The following is a 24,376-nucleotide window of genomic DNA, read 5'->3' on the forward strand; positions in this document are numbered from 1 at the left end:
CCTATAGTTCTCCTTTTTGTATGTGTCTTTGTCTGATTTTGGGATGAGTGTACTACTGGCTTCATCGAATGAGTTAGGTAGTATTCCTTCCCTTTCTATTTCATGGAAAAGTTTAAGGAGAGTTGTATTAGTTCTTCATTAAAGGTCTGATAGAATTCAGCAGAGAATCCATCAGGTCCTGGACTTTTCTTTTTTGGGGAGACTCTTTATTGTGTCTTCCAATTTCTTTTCGTGTTATAGATCTATTTAGGTGGTTAATATCCTCTTAGTTCAGTTTTGGATGGTCATAAATATCTAGAAATTTGTCCATTTCTTCAAGATTTTCAAATTTATTAGAATATAGGTTCTTGAAGTAGTCTCTGATCATTCCCTGCATTTCCTTGGTGTTTGTTATCTTCACTTTTGCATTTCTGATTTTACTGATTTGGGTCTTTTTCCTCCTCATTTTAGTCAGATTTGGCAGGGGTCTGTCAATCTTTTTTTTTTTTTTTTTTTTTTTTTTTTTGAAGAACCAACTTTTTGTTTCATTGATTCTTTGTATGTTTTTTTGGTCTCTATTTCATTAATTTCAGCCCTTATTTTTTATTATTTCTCCCCTTCTTCTTGATTTCGGTTTTGCTTGTTCTTGTTTTTCTAGGAGTTTGAGATGTAGTGTTAGGTTGTTTATTTGAGATCTTTCTGTGTTTTTTATATATGCACTCATGGCTATAAATTTTCCTCTTAGGACTGCCTTTGCTGTGTCCCATAGGTTCTGGTAGGTCGTGTTTTCATTTTCCTTAACTTCCAGGACCCTTTTAATTTCCTGTTTTATTTCATCAGTGACCCACTGATCATTGAACAATGTGTGTTCAACTTCTAATTGCTTGCATATTTTCTGCTGCTATTTTTTTTGTTGAATTCTAGTTCTAATGCATTGTGATCAGATGGAATGCAGGTGATTATTTCTATTTTCTTATATTTTCTGAGCTTGCTTTGTGCTCTAAGATATGATCAATTTTGGAGAAAGTTCCATGGGCTTCTGAGAAGAATGTATATTGTGTGGATGTTGAATGAAATATTCTGTAGACATCGACTAGGTCCATTTGATCTATGGTGTGATTTAGTTCTAGAATTTCTTTATTGATTTTTTTGTTTGGATGACCTGTTGGTGATAGGGGTTATTAAATTCTCCCACTACCACTGTGTTGGAAACTATATATGCTTTTAGGTCCTTTAGAGTATGTTTGATGACATTGGGTACACTGACACTGGGTGCACATAAGTTGATAATTGTGATTTCCTTTTGGTATATTTCACCTTTTATTAGTATGAAGTGTCCTTCTTTATCTTGTTTGAGCAATGTAAGTTTGAAGTCTACTTTGTCTGAGATAAGTATTGCTACTCCTGCCTGTTTTCGGGGGCCATTGGCTTAGTAAATCTTCTTCCAGCCTTTCATCCTAAGGCAGTGTTTGTTTCTGTCAATGAGATGGGTCTCCTGTAAACAACAGATTATTGGATATTCCTTTTTAATCCAGTTTGCCAAATGGTGTTTTGATTGGGAAGTTGAGTCCATTGACATTCAGTGTTAATATTGATAGGTATGTGGTAATTCCTGCCATTTCATTGTTTTTGTTGTTCAAGGATTTGATTGTGTGCTGGTGAATCATTGCTACTCTCTGATTCCTTGTCTTTTCTTCTCCTGTGGTTTAATACTGCCCGTCATCTCGTGGATTTGTTTTCTTTCATCTCGTGTGTGTAGAATTCCTTGGAAATTCTTTTGTAGTGGTGGCTTGGTGGTCACATATTGTGGAGAGTGTATTATGAGAAGCCTATGAGAACTGGATATAAGCAAGGTGAGATGCAGCTCAATTGCTTTTTTCTAAGATGTTTATCTGTAGGCTGAGATTGGCACAGCACCTGGCCACAGAAGAGCAAGATGCAGAACAGCTGCTTCTCCAACGTTGTTTACATTCAGAGAAGCAGGAATGCAGGTTTCTCTTGTTACAATGTCATGCCCCTCCCCTAGAACTGCTGCTCCACCTGTTTACCACTGGAAATAAAAGACTCACTGAAGGAGGACACCAGGCTTTTTGCTTGAGGCTTTTGCTTTGGGGCTTTTGCTTTGAGGCATTTGCTTTTGGCTCTTGGGCTTCTGGCTTTTTGATGTGGGAGGCTTTGGAAGGGAAAATGAATTGAAGGGAGGATTGCTGAAGTGGGAAAAAGAATTGCTGAAGGAGAATTGGTAAAGGAGAATTGCTAAAGGGGAATTGCTAGCAGGTCTGAGGGCTGAGACTTTAAGAAAGCTAAAGAGAGAACAGTGCAAGTCTGCACCAAGATCTTTATACGTAGGCTTTAGAAAAGCTAAGCTAAAGAAAAGCTAAAGAGAATATGGGACAGTGCGAGTCTAAGGAAAGAGACTTTTAAGAGTTATGCATATGAAGTTTTTAGGTGCAGCTGTTATTTGCAAGTCTGAGCACAGAGGCTTTAAGAAAGATAGAGAGCATGGGACAGTGCAAGTCTGAGGGCAAAGACTTTAGGAGAGATTATGCTAAAGAAAAGCTAAGAGAAAACATGGGACGGAGTAAATCTAAGAAAAGAGGTTTTAAAGAATAGCAAAGCAAGGTTTTAAAGAAGACTTTAGAAGCAAGGTTTTAAAGAACTGTAAAGGAGTAAGGCCTTAAAGAATAAAGATAGAGATAAGCAGAGTTAATGAATAGAAATAATAGAGAAAAGAAACAATGAAGGTTGTACATCTCCACCCAACACACTTGATCCCCCTTTCTGTCTGTCTGTCTATCCTGTGTCCTTTTTGAATCTCCAGTCTCACCCAGTTAGGCCCAGTTAGGTTTGTTAATAATCAGGAGTGAGAGAAAGCTCGCTCCAACAAAGGAGCGAAAGAAAAAGCTAGCTCCAATATATTGTTTTAGTTTCTGCTTTTCATGGAAGATTTTTATTGCTCAATCTATTTTGAATGATAGTTTTGCTGGGGTAGAGTATCCTAGTGTTGAAGTTATTTTCATTTAGTACCCAAAATACCTCACTCCATGCCCTTCTTGCTTTTAAAGTTTTCATTCAGAAATCTATGATTTTGGTCAGGTTAGCTTTATACGTTATGTGTTTTTTTCTCTCTTACAGCCTTCAGTATTCTTTCTCTATTCTCTGTGCTTGTTTTTTAAATTATAACATGCTGTTGGTGGGGGGCTCTATTTTGGTCAAGTCTGTTTGGTATCCTGGATGCTTCCTGTACCTGAATGGGTAAAACTTTTTTGAGATTTTATAAATTTTCTGTTATTATTTTATTAAATATATTATGAATCCCTTTTGCTTGGACTTCTCTTTCTTTATTGCCCATGATTCTCAGGTTTGGTCTTTTAATGGAGTCATTGAGTTCTTGCATATTCCCTTTATAGCTCTTGAGTTGGTTGACGAACAGTTCTTCAGTTTTTATTTTATCTTTGAGTTCTGAGATTCTGTCTTCCACTTGTTCTAGTCTGGTGGAGTGGCCTTCCATTGTGTTTTATATTTCTGTTTTGTTCTTTTTTTCTGAGGTTTTCCATATCATAGGTCACTGCCTCCTCAATATTGTCAATTTTCATCTTTAATTCATTCATCTCTCTATTTATAGTGTTCTCTGTTTCACTTTGGTGTTTATTTAGGGTTCGTATGAGTTCACTTTCTTGTTTCTGTATCTTCTCATGTTCTTTTTTTTGATGTCTTGAAATTTCTTGAGTGCATCTTGTACACTTTGGTTAAACCACGTCTAGTATCTTCTCCAAGAAATTCGCAGTCATTTCTTTTTTGATGGTGTTTTTGAGGGCACTGCTGGTTTCCTTAGTGTCATTTATCTTTGTTTTGTTGGGGTCAGGAACTGGGTATCTGTTTTTTTTCATTTCCCTCTGAATCCTGTATTAAATTATTTTTTTTTTGGAAGATAGTGGTTTCCATCCCTTCTTCTTTTTCCCATTGCTCCACTTGGTACTGTGCAACTATGTTGTTGATAGGCTAGTTGGTGGTTTTATTCACCTGCTTTCTTTCCCTTGATTTAATTTTTGTGTTGTGGCTGTCTTTGTTGTTAGCTAGGTTGGTATGCTATTTCTGTCCCTGGTCCTGACAGAAATTTAGCAGTAGCTAATTTAGTGATAGCTAATTCACTGGTTAAATACCTGACCAGTTGTGTATATATTATATAGAAGTCCCCTTTGTAGTAACATCTATATGCAGTGGGAGTTGGAGGGTTAATGGTTGTTAGGCTAGCTATAGAAATTTGGGGAGTTAGTTAGGGTGGCACTAAAAGGGGAAGAAGGTGGTGGGGTGTGTGAGTGGGGGAAGCACTGTGGGGGCTGCTGGGTTGTGGCCCTTATGTGTGTTTGGGTGTATTTCTGTTGTTGTAGTGTAGGGCAATTGTGTCGGGGATTGCAGTTGTGTAAATTTGGTATAGTATGGTGGTCAGCAGGTGGTGAATGTATAGGAGGGAGGGGTAGTCCAGTGACAGGTTAGTGGAGAATGGGAGGGGAAGGTGAGGGCAGGGGGAGAGAGTGGATGAGAAGGGATTGAAAGAGTAGTTAGGAAGGAGAGCAATGGATTTTAGCACAGGAGAAGGAGGAATAGTGAAGGGGGTGAGAGTAGGGATGAGAAGATGGTGAAGGTACCGTTGATAGTATAGAGAGAACAAAAAGAAAATAGGAATAGAAATAAAAAACCCACAGTAATAAAACAAAGAAACAAAAAGAACAACAGGAAAAAAGAACAATGAAAAAACACCAGGTTCAGGAACTATAGAATTTCAGTCTTAATTTAAATTCTGGAGTTACTCCTCCAGCATCCAATCTTGGTATTAGCATATAAGCCGAAGCTCTGATGTGGTCTCACCACGTGATTGGCTTGTGAGTAGTGTTTTTTTTTCCTCTGTCTACCAGTTTAAATTGAAATTGTGAGATGCGGTAGGTTTGCCAGATCATGGAGGGTGGTCAGAGGTATTTTTTTCCCCAACTGATAGCTGTGTTATCCTTCAGCTGCAGCTGTTTGGTCAGCTCCTCCTCCAGCGAGGTGGGGCAGTACAAGTTTGAATGCTGCCCTCTGGTTCATGAGATCAGCTCTGCTATCCACTACCCGCCCTGCTTTGGAGGTAGCCTATCGCTGTGTTTGTTTACTGAGAGTTCAGCGCTGGGGGTTTATTTCTTTGCCCTGCCCCCTTTCTCTTGGGAGGTTGTGTTTCACTTGGCCCCTTTGCTGTCTTTGTTTTAGTATAGTTCGCTGTTTGTTTTTCAGTTTTGCAGGGCAGTTTTGTTTTTGATGCTGCTCTCTGGCTTAGGAGATCAGCTCTGTGATCCACTACCTGCCCTGCTTTGGGAAGTGGCCTATCATCTGCCTGCTCTCAGTCTTCACTGCCTTTCCTGTGTTTATTTACTGATAGTTCAGTACTGAGATTATCTCCTTGTCCCTCCCCCTTCCTCTGGTGCAGTTTCAGTGTTACACCCCTCCACTGTCTGTGTTTGATTACAGTTCACTATATGGTATTCAGTTTTGTTGGGGGACAGATCAGTCTGCTCAGGGGCTATGCTGGTTTATGTTCTTGGGAATCAATATTGGATTCCCACATGGTGTGTGATGTTCACCTCTTTGTTCTGTCAATTGATGTGCAGGCAGGTTTGGAGCCAGCAGCAGTGGTGGTGGTGGCAAGAAATGGCATCAAATTTTCTCAGTGTAATGTGACGTGGGGAGAGCTAGGGGTTCAGAATGTTGAAAGTTTGATTCTGGTTGATGCTTTATTTCTGCTTCATTGAGGAAGGAGAAGAGAATGAAAGAAAAAAGAAAAAAAATCACCATGGGGGGTGGAGAGTTTCCCCTGGGGTGGACCCGCCTTGCTGGCTGTGCAGCTGTTAGGTGCAATTCAAGGCTCATTTGAGGATCAGTCTTTGAATTTTTTTCCTGCACCTAGTGTGATGACCATTATTATTTTGGCTAGAAGCTGTCAGAATTACCTAAGTATGGCTCCAACGTCTCAGAGGTTTATGGAGTCTTGGAGCTTAGGCTTTCTGCTTCCATTGCCTAATCACCATCTTGGATGTCCCTCTCATTATAATTTTGATTTGTAATTCCCTTATGACTAAAGTTATTAAAAACTTTTTCATGTATTTATTTGACATTTGCACTTCTTCTTTAAAAAAGTATTCAGTTCACTTGCCATTTATTAATTACGTTACTTGTTTTTTGATACTCAGTTTTTAAGTTCTTTTGAATTCTTATATTTGTAAGGAACTGCCAAACAAAGACCATGAGGGAGGGATGGTGTTCCTCCCAGAGAACAGCTGGGCTGCTGGCCTCTGTTTATCTGTGATCACCAGATGGAATGAGTTGACATGCATAGCAAGTTGAGAAATGGGAAGTTCCTGCAGTTTTGCAAGCAGGGAAACAAGCAGGAGAGTTATCAAGCAATTATAAATCAGGGGGGTCTGGTTTTGGTGCTAGCCTTGGGACCCTCCACCTGCTCCAAGACCGCCATGGTTACTTGGCATTCCAGATGAATGCCAATTCATCCAGATGAATTGCTGGCAAAGATTTTCTCCCATTCTGTAGCTTCTCTCTGTTTTGTTGATGGATTTTTTGATGTACAGAAGCCTTTTAATGAGATATAATTGCATCTGTCAATTCTTGCTTTCATTTCTTGAGTTATTGGAGTCTTACTCAGAAAGATATTTCCTGTGTCTATATTTTGAAGTGTTTCTCCTATATTTTTCTATATTAATTTCAAAGTTTTAGGTCTTACCTGAAGGTCTTTGATCTTTTTGTACTGGGTGAGAGCTGGGGATCTAGTTTTAGTGTTCTATATGTGTATATTCAGCTTTCCCATCACCACTTGTTAGAAAGGGTGTCTTTTTTCCCAGCATATGTTATTGGCACCTTTATAAAAAATCAGATGGCTGTAGTGGGGTCTAGTATTTCATTGTTCTACATATCTGGTTTTGTGCCAATACCAAATACTACTCATGATATCTTCAAAAAAAAATAGACATAAACCTAACCAGAAATGTTAAAGAATTCTACAGTGAAAAGTATAAAGTACTGAATAAAGAATTTATAGAATATCTTAGTAGATGGAAAGACCTTCCATATTCAAGCATTAGAAAATTTATTTTGTTAAAATGTACATACTACCCGTACCAGTCTATAGATTGAATGCACTCCCACACAAACATTTCAATGACATTCTTCATGGAAATAGAAAAGACAATCCTAAAATTCGTATGAAATACAAAAGACCCAAAATAGCCATAATAATCCTGAGCAAAAAAGAGTAATGCTAGAGATACTAGATTGCTGACTTTAAATCATGCTACAGAGCTGTAATAATATTTTATTATTTATTACTTTTAAAAATCTTAAATATGTGGCAAAAATATACATTTCCTGTGAGTGACATTTATTAGAGTGTTTTTACAAACATCACTGATAATTAGTTTCAAAACATTTTTATCAGCTGGTGAAGTAGCTCAAGTGGTAAAGTGCCTGCCTGGCAATCATGAGGCCCTGAGTTCAAACCCCAGTACTGGGAAAAAAAAACAAACACTTTTATCATTCCAAACAGAAACTCTTGTGACTACAGTCACATTCCTGCATCTCCCCAACTCCCAATTACCATTTGCCTTTTGTCTCTGTGGATTTACCTATTCTGTGTATTTCAAATAAATAGAGTAATATAATGTATGTCCTTGTGTATTTTTCCTTTACCCAGCATAATGTTTTTATGGTTTATTCATGTTATGGCATGTATCAGTACTTTATTCCTTTTTACAATTTTTTATTTTATTTTTTATCGGCATATCATATTTGTATAGGGGTTAACATTATGACATTTACATAAGTGTTTACAATGTATTTTAGATTTACTCCCTCCATCCTTGACCTCATCCCCTCCTCGTTAGAACAGTTTCAACAGGTTTTGTTGTTCTGTTTTCATATATGAATACAAAGTACATCCACCATATTCATCTTCCTTCACCTGTCCTTATTCTCTCCCCCTTCCCACTGGTACCCACCCCTGGACTAGACCTGTTTTATCTTCCTGTCCTTCATTTTTTAAGTGTATAGTGATAGTTCAAGGGAGTTTTGCCTTGGTATTTCAGACATGTATATATTGTGCTTTAATCAGATTAATTCTCTCCCCCTCTCTCTCCCTCTGTCTCTCTCTTCTTGGTTGACAGTTACTCTCTCCCAGAGCTTGAGTTATGTTATTCCATGCTTTCCTGGCTCTTAAGGTTTGTGATAAGAATTCTGAGGTAATTCTTACATGTTAACTTTGTATGTAAGCTGTTGTTTTCTCTTGCAGCTTTCTGTATCCTTTCTTTGTTCTCTAGTTTTGGCTTTTTAATTATGATATGAAATGGGGTTATATTTTCTGGTCATGTCAATTTGGAGTTCAAAATGCCTCCTGTACATGAGTGTCTCTTTGTTAACATAGATTTGGGTGTTTTTTTGCTGTGGTTTCATTGAATAGGTTTCCTATGCCATTAGTTTGTATTTTAGCTGTTTCTTTCACCCTGTGAATTCTTAGTTTTGGTCATGTTCCAAAGTTCTCGTATGTTGTATTTATGTGTATTCATTTTTTTCTTTGTGATTATGTGCAGTCACTTCTTGATCTTGTCCTACATCTCTGATACTCTTTCTTCTGTTTGATCTTGTCTGCTATACTATCCACTGTAATTTGTATTTGATTTATTAAGGTTTTCATTTGTAACATTTATACTTCATTATTTTCCATAATTTCATTTTCTTGGTGAATTTCTCTTCCACATTGCTGACTTGCTTATTTAGGTCTTGGATTTATTTCCTAAATTCCTTATTTGTTTATTTGAATCCTCTTTGAGGTCACTAATCATTTTTAATAGTAGGTTTCTGAATTCTCTCTCAGACATTTTGACAAATCCATTATCTTTGAATTCAAATGTTGAGTGGTAGTGGGAGTTTTGAGGTGAAACATTGGCATAGATTTTCATATTTAAAGTTTTGCAGTGTGATTTGCACATCTGTTGGTCTAAGTTTTCTTTTACTGCCTTGTGTAAGCAGATAACCTATTGCAATAACAAGGTTAAAAATTTAGTAATAAATCATGCATTTGAATGAGTAAGGAATAGTTGGGACCCTTATCTTGTTTCCCCACTAAACTTGTATGGGTGCAAAACTCTGGCTTCAAGATGTTAGAAATAAGACTCTTGAAGACCACCGGGGTCACAATTGAAGACACAGAAATAGAATTGTCTTGGCAAGGAAAATTTACTTCTGCAGAAGGGTGCACAGGCACACAGGCACAGAACGCATAAAGGAATAGACCATAGGTCTGCATTTTTGTCCCTGTGCGGTGGAGCCCTGCACTCTTTATTTGGATTGATCGAGTTCAGGTGCACAGTCTGCTCGTGATTAGCTAAAACTGCACTTGGAATTTGGGGGTGGGGTAGGTAGTAATTTTGGCACGAAAATGGAACTCAGTGAGCAAGAACCAGGAACTGCAAGCAGCTAAGATGGTGATACACTTTAATAGAAAAGACTGTTTTCCTCACAGGTCCCCCCTTTTCATTTTCCATTCTTTTCTTCAAACTCGTTTAACATTATCTGACTCTCTGTTTCAGCCATACTCAACAATAATTGGTATGATATGTAAGTTTGTTTAGTTAGGGCAGTTTCTATGAGTCTAAGAATTAGTCCCTGTGTACAGGGTATAACACAACACCCAGTTAGAGCCATTGCCCCAAATACAGCAAGGAGGAATGTTAAGATTGAGGTTATCATCCCCTGACATTTCCCAAACCATTGCTCTAGCCAGTTAGTAAGGGGGTCATTTATCCATGAGTCCTTAGCCAGTTTGTTTGACAGTGCTGTCAGGCCTTGGAGAGCCTTGGTCATGGTCCCATCTGGAGTTTTGTTGTTGGGGATGAATGTACAGCATTCATCCTCAAGCAGGACACATCCCCCCGCCCTCCTTTTCTGCCAGAATCATGTCTAGAGGCACTCAGTTTTCCCATGCCATCTTACTGGTGGGGCCTCGTCGTTCTGCAATTCCCCTCAATGAATCCCTAGTACAGCAGACAGATCTCTGCTGGTTACAATAAATATAGTTAATCCAGTCCAAATTTTTATTAATAGTGGACCACCAGAATAGTGCTGATTTGAATCCTGCTATTTCCTGGTTCCTTGCTTTGAATTCATCAGGGACTCCTTGTGGGACCCCAATGACATCTATGTAGACATGGGAGTCAAATGACCCTCTTTCCTGGGGAAACAAGATCTCATTTCTGTCATTCCTTGGTTAGGGAAAGTTTGGGTTTCTGGAATGCCAGGGTGAAAGGGATAGCCTATTGGACTAGAGTGTAAGTGCACCCCATTTGACCAGAAGAATCTCAAGTGCCCTGGTGACAGTTAGAGCAGACTTATTGCTCATGACTTCAAAGGATCGGCCTTCACTGCACCTGTGTGCATTTCTCAGTAACTCTTAATTCCTCTCTCCATCCTGAGAGGCATGAGGTATAGTTAGACTTTTAGGATGGGGGTCTAATTGACTGGGGTAGCTTTTGCCCCCCCAGAAACTTTGACCATGGCAAACAGTAGTGACATGGTCATACAAGACTCATTGCCCTAGGCCATCCTTTTTATATATTACATTTTAGCAGAGTCTGAGGTTCATCCCAAAGGGAAAGGTACAACTTGAGGCTCTGCTCTTCCTGTTGCACACAGGTAACTTCACTTTTTTTAAGGTGTGGACAGAATGTTTAATCCATTTCAACTTGGCATTAGTCTCCCCATAACCAGTTTTAATACGATAGTCTGTTTTTAAATCTTTAACCCCCACTACAGTTACCTTGGCTTAGTCACTGTTAGGTTTTTGAGGGGTGGCGTAGGAGATAGGAGTCTATTGTCAGGAGACAATGTAATCATAGTATTTTCAATTAATCTCAAAAGGAATATACCTATGGGGTCTCTTCTAGAGACATCAGCTCCCAATCCCTACTGCCTCAAGATGAAAAGCTCTGTGGTCATGATATGCGGGTCATATATGACCAACAAAAGGGGTTGCATTGGTAGAGTTGGCAGTTGGGGAGAGAGTGCTCTACTAATTTGGATATTACTTTGTAATTGTTTCCACTTTTCCTCCCTGTAGGCTGATGAGGTCCAACCCTTATACTGTTTAGTCCACCGCATGTCTGACAAGCCCCCACATGGTTTTTATCAAAGTCATCATGATACCAGATTCTCTCTAGGGCCAGGGTATGAGCACATATATAGTCTTAGCCCAGAGTTGATGTTGTTCTTGGGGATCGCCCACAGGAGGGTACAAGGTATGCATCAAACTTAACAGTCAAAGGAGAAGTTTGGTTGACATCAAAGGTAAATATACAGTTTACCAAGTGAAAAGGGATAGTCCCACTATATTCTTTTTATATTGGTGTTGCCAGGCTCTGAAAACACAGTCCATTGTTTTTCCTTGGGAGCTCGTTTTATTCAGGGGTAGTGTGTCCATCCCTTCTCAGCAGTACATATTGCAGTCTTGGTAGTGAGTAATACCTGATAATGTCCCTCACAGGATGGCTATAGTTTCTCTCCACTCCAAGTCAGGATCAGGATGTAATCTCCCAGTGTGGATGTACTGGAAATTCAAGTGGTGGGGTCTGGGCAGCAGTCCCTGTTGCCTAAGGGATAGAGCTGAAGAGAGACTGAGCTCATAATTTCAGAGAAACTGATCCATAAGCAAAGGTTATATTCCAAAAAGTTACAGTACTATCTTCAGAATCAAATATAAAGAAACTTCCACCTTTATCATAAGCAAATAATGATTCTTGAACTATTGCTCTTTTAAATATTTTTTTACAGCTGGGATAAATTTATAGGCCTTTAGGGGGAAGAGGAATGCCTCCACAGCCTTGAATGCCTTTTACCGTAAAATAAGTTACGTTTACGTTTCCATAGAAAACAAGAGGCTGTATTGCTTTTTCCTTATTAGGGCTGCTAATTTAAATTTTTACCTTTAGAATAAAATTTAGCAAAGCTTGGAGACCTCTTACAAGCTTAAGGAGACAGTGTTAGTGCCCCCAGATAGAATTAGTTGGTTTTTTTTTTATTGACCAAATGTTGGTCACATTAAACTTTTATAACTTTAATCCATAAAATTTTGTATAGAATTTAAATGAAATTTAGAAATACAGTCCACACATTTTTAGCATGACAAATGTATTAAAATCACTGAAAAGACATTTAGTTAAGACTCAGTTTCCTAAAGAGTCCAAACCCTGATGAGTTCCACAAGCAATACTTTGACCTTAGGAAATCCCTTAGCTAACTCTTAAATTACAGTCAACTTAATTACACATATAAACTTTTATAAACTCTGTGTATCATACACTTTTAAGACTTACTCAGGACCTTTATATGACATTCTGAACCTTCTGATGGCTTGTCCTATCCCTGTTTATTTGGAACAATCTTTAGGACAAACTTTTCTTTACAGAATTCTTTCTCATTCAGAAGTATTCTTTCTCCCTTTAACGTTTTTTCCAGACACATACTCAATATTATATCCTTTCTACTTGTTGACTTTGTAACTTGTATTTTAAAATAACTTTTATAAGAATTTTAAGTTTAAATAAAATTGTCTTTTTAATTAGTCTTATTTTTACTATATAGACCAATGAAGAAAGGCAATTTTAAACTGTTTGTCTATACAAGTAATTGAAAGACACATCCAGTTATGAAAGAGTTGAATGTAAGACAGGATGAAATAGGTCAAGATTACTGCCCATAAAATAATGCCTGTATTTTAGTTAGACCTGGTTAAAATAAAACCTTGAAAACTTGGCTTTTCTAAAAAGTAGTAGCAGTAGAGATGAGGGAGAGAAGAGAACAGAATCAGCAATTCCTTTATATTAACTCTATAATAAGAATCATTTTAAAGTTGTTTAAATACACATATGCAAAAAAAAAATTTAGGCATGCCATAAATGTCAATTTAAGCACACATAGATGACCTAGAATTCCAGAACAATCATAAATGCAAGACATATACACAATGACACATAAAAGCAACTAGAGGGTACTCATAGAATAACCTTTTAAACCATGTATAAGTTAGAATTTTCCTTAGATAACAAGATAAGTTCATGGTCTTTAATTTTTATGCAGATCATAACAGATTTCATTAAATCTCCTGTTTTAATATGTACCATCCCTTTTCTGCTAAAGACCAAAATAGAATCCAAGTAAGTTAGAATTGTCCTTAAGTCACAACAAAATAAGTTCATGGTCTTTAATTTTTATGCAGATCACAACAAATCTCGTTAAACCTCCTGTTTTAATATGTACTATCCCTTTTCTGCTAAAGAACAAAATAGAATCCAAATTTCCCTGTTAGACAAACTGCAGAAACTCAAAGTCAGTTTAAAAGTAACTCAAATGGCTCAAAATACCAAAGTTGCAATTGGAGTCTTTTAAGGCCCAATTCAGAGGCATCTTAATGCCAATCTTAATAAGATTGGTCTTATTATTATTTCCTTTTTAAAAATTTGCCCATTTAGTAGTACCCTTAGTGTAGTAAGCAAGCTCATAAAATCCTAAGGGAGAATCATCAGGACTGTGTTTTCTTCTATGCCATCTCAATCTGTGTCTGGAGAAGAAAGACCGAAGGAAAAAAAGACAGAAATGGAGCTGTGCATATTTGCATCTGTTCCCTTTATTTGGAACAATTAATCTACACACTTAAGGACCAACGACATCTTGTTACACCGACGACATCTTGTCACACCTTAATGAGCATAATTAAACCTGCAGTTATTTTTATGGAGGTGTCTCTTTTTAATCATTGCACCTCCCCAGTCCTCATTGCTGGGTCCCTGGATTTCCCCATCCTCTAGGAGGTCTCTTTACTAGGCATATTGAGACACACAACTAGGATCAAAGATTGGGGTCTTAACTTAAAATGGCCTCTTTTAAGACTTTAGATTTACCCCTAGAGGGTGCTTTTAAAATAACCTCTAATAATAGTTTACCTTATATACTACAGCAACTTTGTTATTAGTCAAACCTTTTAAAGAAAATTTAGGGAACCTAGTTTTGGGTGGAAAGCTGGCATCCTATATCCTCTGGAAAAGGGATATAGGATGCATGAGTCCAGCCTCTTAATTTACACCAAAAATTAGGTGATTTTTTAAAAATTAGAATATGTATGTTAGGCAGGGAAAAAGGGATTACATCACCAATAAAACTGGTGATATCTGGCTATTTTAGTAAGCATGGAAAAAATAGAACTAATTAGCCCATCAAGAGTTAATTTCAGGGAAGGAGTTCCTTATAATCATTTAAAAAACAGAAAACAAATATCTTATTGAATCCATAACAGAACCCAAGAAGGGGGCTATCTTGTTGCCTTTTAGCTAATGTAACAACCTGGAATACTAAGGTCTCAGTTTTAAACTCATGGGCATTTGTAGGAGATAAAGAAAAGCTTAGACAGCAAATCGAAATTCCCTCTCTGGTCCCTCCAGCCTGTGCTCACATGAGGCAGAGGGCATGGATCCATAATCCCAACCATGTGGTGTCTTGGCCAGGAGAGTGAATGAGCCAGCCCATGGTTGCCGCCTGCAGCAACTTGGACATGACCTGTGCCCTTTCCTGGTCTTGAGATGTCTGTAATGGGAAAAGTGTGCCATCTTGAAAGCAAGACTTAAGAGGGTTAACTGTTAAAAGAGAGTTTAGACAGATTTAGAGACTTAAAATTAGGTGGAAAACAATCCAGGAGAAAAGCAGCTTCAAACCTCAGCCACATGCCACTTGGATTAGTTTCTTTTTACTTACGATGTTTCCCCATCCCTGTCTACCTGGTTGGTCTGAATGTCCAATAGATGCTCACCCTCTCTAATTTCCTGGTCTTGTCTTGATGCACAGATGACACACGCAGAAATTTCAGGTGCTCAGGGTTCTTGAGCCTGTTCTGAGAATGAAAGCATAGGCAGACTCCAGCAACAGAGGTCAGAAAGATTTTATTTGTAGAGAAGAGAAAGACTGCATCATGGGGAACGCAGAGGGACCTGGAAACCTGTGGTCCTGTGGGTCAGGTTGGGGAGTGGGTTTTTATAGCCTTTTTGAGTATTGCTTGAGGGCAGAGATGTCCTGGGAAGGAGGGGTGTCTTCTTGACCACTTACCAACTTTTGGGACCTCCTGCAGTCTGTCCTTTACTTTTACCTTGTGCTGTTGAGATAATTCATGCTCAGAATGGATTTCCAGTCTTAAGAGCGCTGGTCACCTGGTACTCTGAGGCCACTGCATCAAGGTGGAGGGATGCCTCTCCCTTTGGGGAAGGGGCTTCCTGATGGAATTATCCTGGACAAGCCTCCAAATTGTTAGAAATAAGACCCCCAAAATCCATCGGGGTCACAACTGAAGACACAGAAACAGAATTGTCTTGGCAAGGCAAAATTTACTTCTGCAAAAGGGTGTGCAGGCACATGGGCACAGCATGCACAAAGGGGTAGACCATAGGTCTGCATTTTTATCTCTGACATGGTGGGTCCTTGCCCCCTTTATTTGGATTTATTGAGTTTGGGTGCACTTGGAATGTTACACTTGGAATTTGGGGGTGGTGTAGGTAGTCATTTGGGCACGAAAATGGAGCTTAGTGAACAAGTACCTAAAATTGCAAGCTGGTAAGATGGCAACACACTTTGATAGAAAAGACTGTTTTCCTCTCAAAGTGGGCTTGGTCTGGGAGCTTAACACTGGTTGTGTTAGGACCCGGAATCCTATTCCCCCGAGAGACAGAGAGCCAGGCGTGAATGCAATCAACAAAGCAGAGTTTATTGGGCTGGCTAGCCAGGGTCGAGCTCCCACACGGACATGCAGGACCGGTTAGGAAAACACGACCCTGAGCCTCTTTAGGGGAAATCTTATATAGACCGCAGTGACATGCATATTTTCGTTATCAACATTGGGCAAGCAGGCAGAGCACATCTTGCGTGTACCTCACATCTTGCACGTACTTCACATCTTGTATGTACCCCCCGCTCACATTCCCCACATTCTATATGCCCTAACTGAGCCCTGCCGCATTGCTTATCTTATCTACATGGGATGTTTGGTACTGGTTTCTCCAACAAGGGGGTTGGGGCCCGCTGAGACCTCCTATTCCTTTCAGTTGAAAGGTATAAAGATTGGAAATTGAGTATTATGGAGGTTGGGCATGGGGAATGCAGGGGAGTGGGACCAATGGAAAGAAGGGGAGGTAGGTAAAGGAGATAATAGTAGGAGAAGGAGAAATAAAAAGAAAAGAGAAAAAGACTCCAAAAATTAGAAACCAAATTTTAAACAAAGAGAAAAATAAATAAATAAATAAATAAATAAACAAACAAATAAATAAATAAAAGAAAGGACTAAAAAGAGCAACAGCAAAATGAAAACAAGTTGGATGAAGGGGAAAAAAGACAGAGAAAACAACCAAAATAAGATGACTGACAAACATACCCACTTATATTTCTCATTGGAAGGAAGTGTTGTTGTTATCCCCTAGGTTTTTCCGAGTTAGTCTTTCTTGTGTTGGTTGTTAAGGGAACAGCTTCAGAGGGGCAGAGTTGTACCTCTAGTTTAGAGGTACAACCTTGAGAGGTACAACCTTGAGGTCCCTGCTACACCAGCAGGGACCTCAAGGGAGGGAGGTGGGACAGTTACACTCTTCAGGCCAATTCTCTTAGGCCTTTCCCCTCTGACTTGTTTTGGGACTGCCTGGCCTCTGTAGGTGGGGAAGTGAGACTTCCCATGGAAATGCAGACAGATCTAAGAGCCACTAGTTTTGTGAGTAGGGCTAAAATAGCATATACCTCTGGGCCTTTTGCTACTTTTCAGATTGCCCCAAAGCCTCACCCTCTCTATGTCTGCCTCTAGAGGCAGTCTCTTACACAGATACTGTGGTTCTGAGACCTAGAATTCCCAGGGTTGCAACCTTTTAAGTCCCTGTAGTTGCTCAGTTTGGAAAATGCTTGTTATTGTTTGCAGTCAAGCAGCTGCTGTAATTTGAGTTCTCAGCCCCTGGGGGCTCTGCTGTTTTGTTTTGTGAATTGACCTTATTCAGTGGAGCTGCTGTGGCAGGATTGGGTGGGGTTGCTGACCTCTGGGCACTTTTGCTGTTTTTCTAGTTCCTGTAGGGACCCTCTCACTCACTGAGTTTGCCATTTTGCAGATGCTCACACAGGCACTGCGACTGGGAGTTCCAAAACTCTCTGGGCTATGATTTTTCATGTCCCTGAATTTCTTAGTCTCGGAACTTGCCTGTCTACAAGGAGTTTCAGATATGTGAACTCTACCAGCAAAAGCTAGGTGATTTGTTTCAGAAACTTACCACAGGAAGTTGGGCAAGATCATCAATTCCCTACCTCCGCTCCCTTTAACTTTTCAGCTTGCTGCAAGTCAAAGCCTCTCTGCAGTCAGGTGTCTCCAGATGCTCCAGCAGAGATTGCTCCTTGTTTTTTAAGAGCCTCCTCCATCAAGTACCTCAGTCTGTATCAGTAGGCCCTCTCTCAAGATGGCACCTTGCCACAGCTCTCTGAGGTATGGGGGATAAAGGGTTGTCTTGTCTGTAGCTGGCATGTTGGACAGGTGAAATTGATGTCTCATCATGTCCCTGCACTGGAGTTAGGGTTTATAGGTAGTATAGTTATTATCCCAGAGCTATGTCTGCCAGTCTATGTCAGCAGCTGCCTGGTTTACCTTGAGATGGAGATTTCAGTTCCCTTCCCCTTGGGGGAGATAGAGCTGGAGTCCAGGCCGTAACTGCAAACTGTGTCTTGATTTAGTCTGTTGTCTTTTTGATTAGCTATAGTTTTCAGATATCCTATCACTCTTTTGTGTTTCTCCATGTTCTTCCTCTCTTTGACACTTCTGTATGTATTCTCTTCTTTGTTATCCAAACTCTCATTCACCAGGTCTGATGGAGAAAAGTTCTACCTTTTGCCATCTTGCCCCGAAGCCCCACTTCATTCCTTTTTATGGTTGAATAAAATAGTCAGTTGTATGGAGATACCACAGATTCACTTATCCATTCATCAGTTCATAAATTGGGTTTGAGTTTAGTCTTTTTACAACTTTAGGTTTACTGAGAAATTACACATAAAATATAGTTTCCTCCTCCCCACAGTTTCTCCTATTGTTATCCTGTATCAGTACGGGGCATCTGTTACCACTGATGAACTGATAGTGATACAGTATTAATATTATTTATTTATATTAGGGCTCACTCTTTCTGTTATACAGTTCTAGATATTTTAACAAATTCATAATGGCATGTATCCATTGTTATATAGCATCATAACAATAATTTCATTGTTCTAATGACTTTCTGTATTTTCTGTATTAATTCCTTCCCCACTTTTCCCAGGAGCTCTGGAACAACTGTTGTTTTTACTGTCATAGTTTTGCCTTTTCTAGAATGTCATGTAGTTGGAATCAAGCAATACATAATCTTTTCATTTTGATGACTTCTGCTTAGCAATATGCAGTTAGGGTTCCTCCATGTTTTACTTTTCACTGCTAAATAATAATCCATTGTATGGGTAGACTTCAGATTATCCACTTATTGAAGGACAGGTTTGTTGTTTCCCTTTTTTATCATTTATGAAAGAAGCTACTATAAACATTTAGCTGCAGTTTGTGTGTGTGTGTGCAAATCAGTTTTCAACTGTGTGTGAATTTTAATAGTGCTGTTGCTGGATTGTGTGGTTATGTTTAATTTTGTAAGAAATTTCCAGACTGTATTTAATAGTGACTATATTATTTTGCATTCCCTAAGCAATGAACAGAATCCTTGTTACTCTACGTCCTCACCACCATGCCATTATTTCTTTTTTACTTTTTAAAAATTTTACAAAATAATGGATTTCATTATTACTATTATACATGTATACAATATGCTTTGAATATACTTACCCCCCCTTACCTCTCTTGTACCCCTCCCTCCTTCTACTGGTCAACCCTTTATAGTTCCCCCTTCTACATTCATGGTTTTTGTTTATTTGTTTGTTTCTAGGTCTAGAATACACACATGAGAGAGAACATGCAATATTTGTCTTTTTGGCTCTAGCTTATATTGTTCAACATGATGCTCTTTAGTTCTATCTACTTCCTGTGAATGACATTTCATTCTTCTTTGTGACTGAACAATATTCCATTGTATATAATACAATAATTTCTTTATCCCTTCATCCATTGATGAGCCCCTAGATTGATTCCAAAATTTGGTTATTGTTAGTAGTGCCACAATGAATATGGGTGTGTGGGTGTCTGTGTTGTATGCTGACTGATTATTTTGGGTATTGGCTCAGGAGTGATATAGCAGTATCATATTATAGTACTATTTTGAGCCTTTTCATAAACCTCCATATTGATTTGCATAGGAGCTGGACTAATTTACATTACCATCAATAGTATAAGGGTCCTTTTCTCCTTGCATCCTCACCAGCATTTCTTTTGTATTCTTGATGATAGCCATTATGACTGAGGTAAGATAGAATCTCAATGTAGTTTTGATTATGTTTCCTTAATGGCAAAAGATATTGAACATTATTTCTTCATGTACTTTTTCAGCCCTGTATTGACCTCTTTATCTTCACACTCCAGGACTTGATCATATAATATATTAAGTATTTTCTTTTTGCCATAATCTCACAGTTTCCTGAGGTCCTAGTCATTTCTTTTTAGCCTATTACCTGTTTGTAGTTCATATTTTGCCATTTTTATTATTCTATATTTGGGTTCACTGGTATATCCTGTGTTTTGCTTTTGAGTCCATATTAACATGTTTTGTTTCTTTGATGAAATGTTCTGGGGTTTTTTGTTGAGACTCTTAAATTTTTTGAAATAAGTTTGTCATTGTTTGTTTAAACATATTTATAATGACTTTAAGATGTTTGTTAGAATTATACTAAATGGAGAACAACTAAAACCATTCCTACTAAAGTCAGGAATGAGACAGGGATATCTGCTTTTCTCACTCCTATTCAATATAGTTTTGGAATTCCTAGCCTTAGCAAAAAGACGAGAGCAAGAAATAAAAGAGACTTAAATAGGGAAGGAAGAAGTCAAATTATCTCTGTTTGAAGATGATATGATCCTACACCTAAAGGACCCCACAGACTCCACCAAAAAAACCTCTGAGAAATCATAAACTCTTTAGAAAAATAACAGGATAAAAATTTAATATATAGAAATCAGTAGCCTTCCTAAACACCAACAGTGAACAGATTGAGAAAGAAATCAGGTAAACAATACCATTTACAATAGCCTGAAAAAGTACCTAGGAATATATTTAATGAAAGAAACTGAAGACCTTTTCAGTGAAAACTATAAATGACTGCAGAGAGAAATTGAAGACGACATCAGAAGATAGAAAGATCTCCCATGTTCATGGATTGGCAGAATTAACATTGTGAAATTGGCTGTACTACCAAAAGCAGTCTACATGTTCAATGAAATTCCTATCAAAATCCCAATGACATTCTTCACATAATTAGAAAAATAAATCCTAAAATTCATATGGAAACACAAAGACCTTGAATAGCCAAAGCAGTTCTGAATCAAAAGTCCAATGCTGAAGTATCACAATTCCTGACTTCAAACTATACTACAGAGCCACAACAATAAAACCAGCATGGTATCAGGACAAAAAAACAGACATAAAGACCAATGGAAAACAATAGAAGACCCAGACATAAACCTATGCAACTACAGTCAACTGATCTTCAACAAAGAAGCCATAAACCATGATGGAGAAAAGACAGCCTCTTCAATAAATGTTGCTGCGAAAACTGGATATCCCCATGTAGAAGACTGAAACTAGATCCCTGTCTTTCACTCTGTACCAATATCAACTCAACGTGAATCAAAGATCTTAATATAAGGCCTGAAACTTTGAAACAATTGTAGGAAGAAGTAAGAAATACACTGGAGAATAATAGGCATAGGGAATGACTCCCTAAATAGAGCTTCAATGACTCAACATCTAAGAGAAAGAATGAACAAATGGGACTGCATCAAACTCAAGTTTCTGCACAGCAAAACAAACAGTCACTATACTAAAGAGACTGCTCACAGAATGGGAGAAAATCTTTGGCAACTATCCTTATAAGTTACTATCCATATAAGTTATTATTCCATAATAGCTGCACTATGGAAACGACACAGATACCCTATAACTAATGAAGAGATCAAGAAATATATATATATATATCTCACATTTATATATCACATATATATGTACTTGTGTGTGTTTTATTGAGCTATAAGGAAGAATGACACAATGTGGATGGAAGGTAAATGGATGCCATTGGAGAACATAATGTTAAGTGAACTAAGCCAGGTTTACAAAGACAAAGGCTGCATATTTCTTCTCATATGTGGAAGATAAATCCAAAAGATAAGCATATACACAAAACAAACATGAACATATCCAAACTCATATGTAGAACATGTTTATAATAGTGGAACTACTCTGTGTAACTCAGGAGAGGAGGGAAAGGAAAAGAGAAAGATAGTGCATCAACTATTAGAAAACAACACCTGTGAAGGTAGAGGATATAATGATATGTATTGAAAGCTGATAAATAATGTGGGGTGGGAAGGGAGAGTAATGGAAGAGGTTAAGTGGATCAAAGTAAAGTATAATCACAGCAGGGATACATCGGGAAGCCCCTTTGAACATTGACATAGAAATTAATAGCAAAAACAGTATAAAATTGGTATAGTGTGTGGAGGTGTACTTGTTGGGGGGGTGAATGAAAGAGATTAAAGTGAAGCAGTATGGTTGATGGATTTCATATACCTATATGAAATAAAACAATAAAACCTCTTGGAATTGCCTAAAGTGGGGTAGGGAGGGAGCTGAGGGGGAGAGATGTAGGGCAATCTAATCAATGTACAATATAAGCCTATTTGGAATTGTCACAATGAATCACCCCTGTGCAATGAATATATCCTAATAAAAATTACAAAAAAGGTGTTTGTTAGATAATTATGACATCTTTGCCTCTTTGTGTTGGTGTGTATTGATTTTTTTTCCATTCAGTTTGATATCTTCCTGGCAAGTGATTTTCTGTTGAAACCTGAACCTTTGGGGTATTATATTGAAATAATGCATTTTATTCTAACCTATTTCAGCTGGCTTTTTGTGGCAGTTCTCCTGTAGGGGAAGGAGTGGTTCTGCCATATTATTGCCAGGGGAGATAGAAGTGTATGTTTCCCCCTGACTCTTGACAGCCCAAGGGGAGAGAGCCTCATTACTGCTGATCATAGGTAGGAGCTGGCCTGCTAGATATACCCTGATCCTTACATGGCTAGTAGGCACTTTTAATGTCTCTTTAGTATACCCCACATGGTTTCTATTGACATTAGCATATGAAAGTCCCAACTCTCCCCTTGGCCTCCTTTGACACTGCCTCAGCCGGCTGGTGAGTGTGTGTGTTTGTCTCATCAATATGATTTAGAAGTGGAAGTTCAAATACCTTAGGTAGTCTGCACTGCTATCGTGTAATGAGGGTAGAAAGTTCTAGATCCCTAACTAACTTTCTCTGACAGTGCCCTAGTGTGTAGCTTGAATGTCTCATAATGGCCTAATGAAGGTAAAAGTTCATCTCTCCAATCTACCATGCTCATGTTGGGGAATTTAGGTCACAGTTTTTTTTTTTTAATGGTGGTATTTTATAGTGGTTATTCTGTAAACATTTTCTGTCTATAGGATAACACTTGCCTGATCCTTTGGCTAGCAAAAGCAGCCTTCTACTGGGGTCGCTTTTTATATGTGCCTTTGTGTTTCTAGATATCCAGCATCTCCAGTTCCAGGTAGGGGACATGTAATGGGACATGTAAGATGAAAAGAAAATCTACAGAATTTAATACTCTTGATTTTTGTGGACAAAATCCCTATTTGGTCTTCCTTATTCTCTCCCACTTTTTATAGTCTCCTTAAATTGTTTTTTAAAAATAATATCTTAAGTTTTTAGGTGTACCAAGCAAGAGGAATAGTGGAAAGTATAGTTCCTGAGTCTTCTGAAGCATAAGCTGGTCCTGTGTGTTTAAAAATTTTATTATCAAGCCTTCATTTATAGATAACCACCAGTCATTATTTAGGTGTGATTGCATTCGGTTGTGTATTTTATCTTATTTTAAGTACCTATATTCTCACATACTAGGATTCCCTGTATGTGTGTAGGTTATCTTTTGTTTTGAGCCAATACGTAAAATGTATTACTGCAGTTTAGTTGTTGATGGCCTTGTACAGTATAGATTGAATTTATAATTGGTATATTGTGAGAGAAAGAGTATGAAAATATTTAGGTCATCTATGTTTTACTTGAATGGATTTTTCAAACATCAGAAGGAATGAAATGATTGGAAAACTGAAAAAAAAATTTAAATATACTTCTTATCCCTAGGAAATGAAATCAAATTATGGCGAATACCAAAGTGGAAACCATATGAAAAGAGTAAAAGAATAAATATTTATAAAATGCCCCCAATTTATGCATTTTGTGAATCTAAATATTAGCCAAAGTCTGAGAATTGTTTCTCTAACTTAGAGCTGGGTAATCTGTAAGTTGTTGATTAGATGAGGTGTATGGTTTTGGAGATACATATATGACCTGTACATAATACTATGTGCTGAGAATGATTTGATGAAATACTTTTAATCCATAACTCTTCTTTACAATTAAAATTTATTTTTATAATGCTTAAGGTTAAAGTTTTCTTTGGTTAAAGTTTTCTTCTGATGATAGAATTTGATTGCACATGGCTATAAAATTCCTGTATATTTTATACAACTATATTTTTCATATGCAAAATGGTTGTTACAATAAGATATCTACTATGTTTCTGTTGCTCTTTTGTTACATACGAGATGTTAATAACAATTTACTTTTCTCTTTTACAGGGCATCTTTCCTGCAAATTATATTCACTTGAAAAAGGCAATTGTCAGTAATAGGGGGTGAGTAACTGGCCTTACTAAATTTATTTACAACTTTTGGTTCATAGCATAAAATATATTGCTGACAGGTTTTTTGGACAGAAATATACATTCATTTTATATATATATAAATAATATATATACATACATAAATTCTGAGGACATAGTTGTTTTTTTTTCCTCTTAAAATACAGTTCTAATCTGTTTTTCTGTATCCTGGCAAAGTAACTTGAGTTGTGAATTTTGTGAAAACAATTATGCAATGAAGCAAGCTTTTTAAAAAACATGTACTATGTGTGTACTATTATGAGAATAGTCATTGATAGAGTAGAAATTAAAACTGAATCTCATTTTGTACCTACATGTCAAAGTGAAGGTAACTGAAAATATTCTGTTTGTAAGTAGAAATTAAAAAAA

General features: G+C 37.8%; 1 protein-coding gene across 10 annotated transcripts in view; it reads left to right on the plus strand.

The window, feature by feature from the left end:
• The window catches only part of Dock3 (dedicator of cytokinesis 3), a 561,871-nt gene that overhangs the window by 228,289 nt on the left and 309,206 nt on the right, over nt 1-24,376 (plus strand). For all 10 annotated transcript variants that reach the window (XM_074059333.1, XM_074059340.1, XM_074059334.1 and 7 more), the window contains one exon: nt 23,925-23,980. In XM_074059333.1, coding sequence (XP_073915434.1) covers nt 23,925-23,980 — 56 coding nt within the window. The remainder of the gene's footprint in view (nt 1-23,924; nt 23,981-24,376) is intronic.

This window comes from Castor canadensis, chromosome 17, assembly GCF_047511655.1.
Source record: "Castor canadensis chromosome 17, mCasCan1.hap1v2, whole genome shotgun sequence".
Lineage (NCBI taxonomy): Eukaryota > Metazoa > Chordata > Mammalia > Rodentia > Castoridae > Castor > Castor canadensis.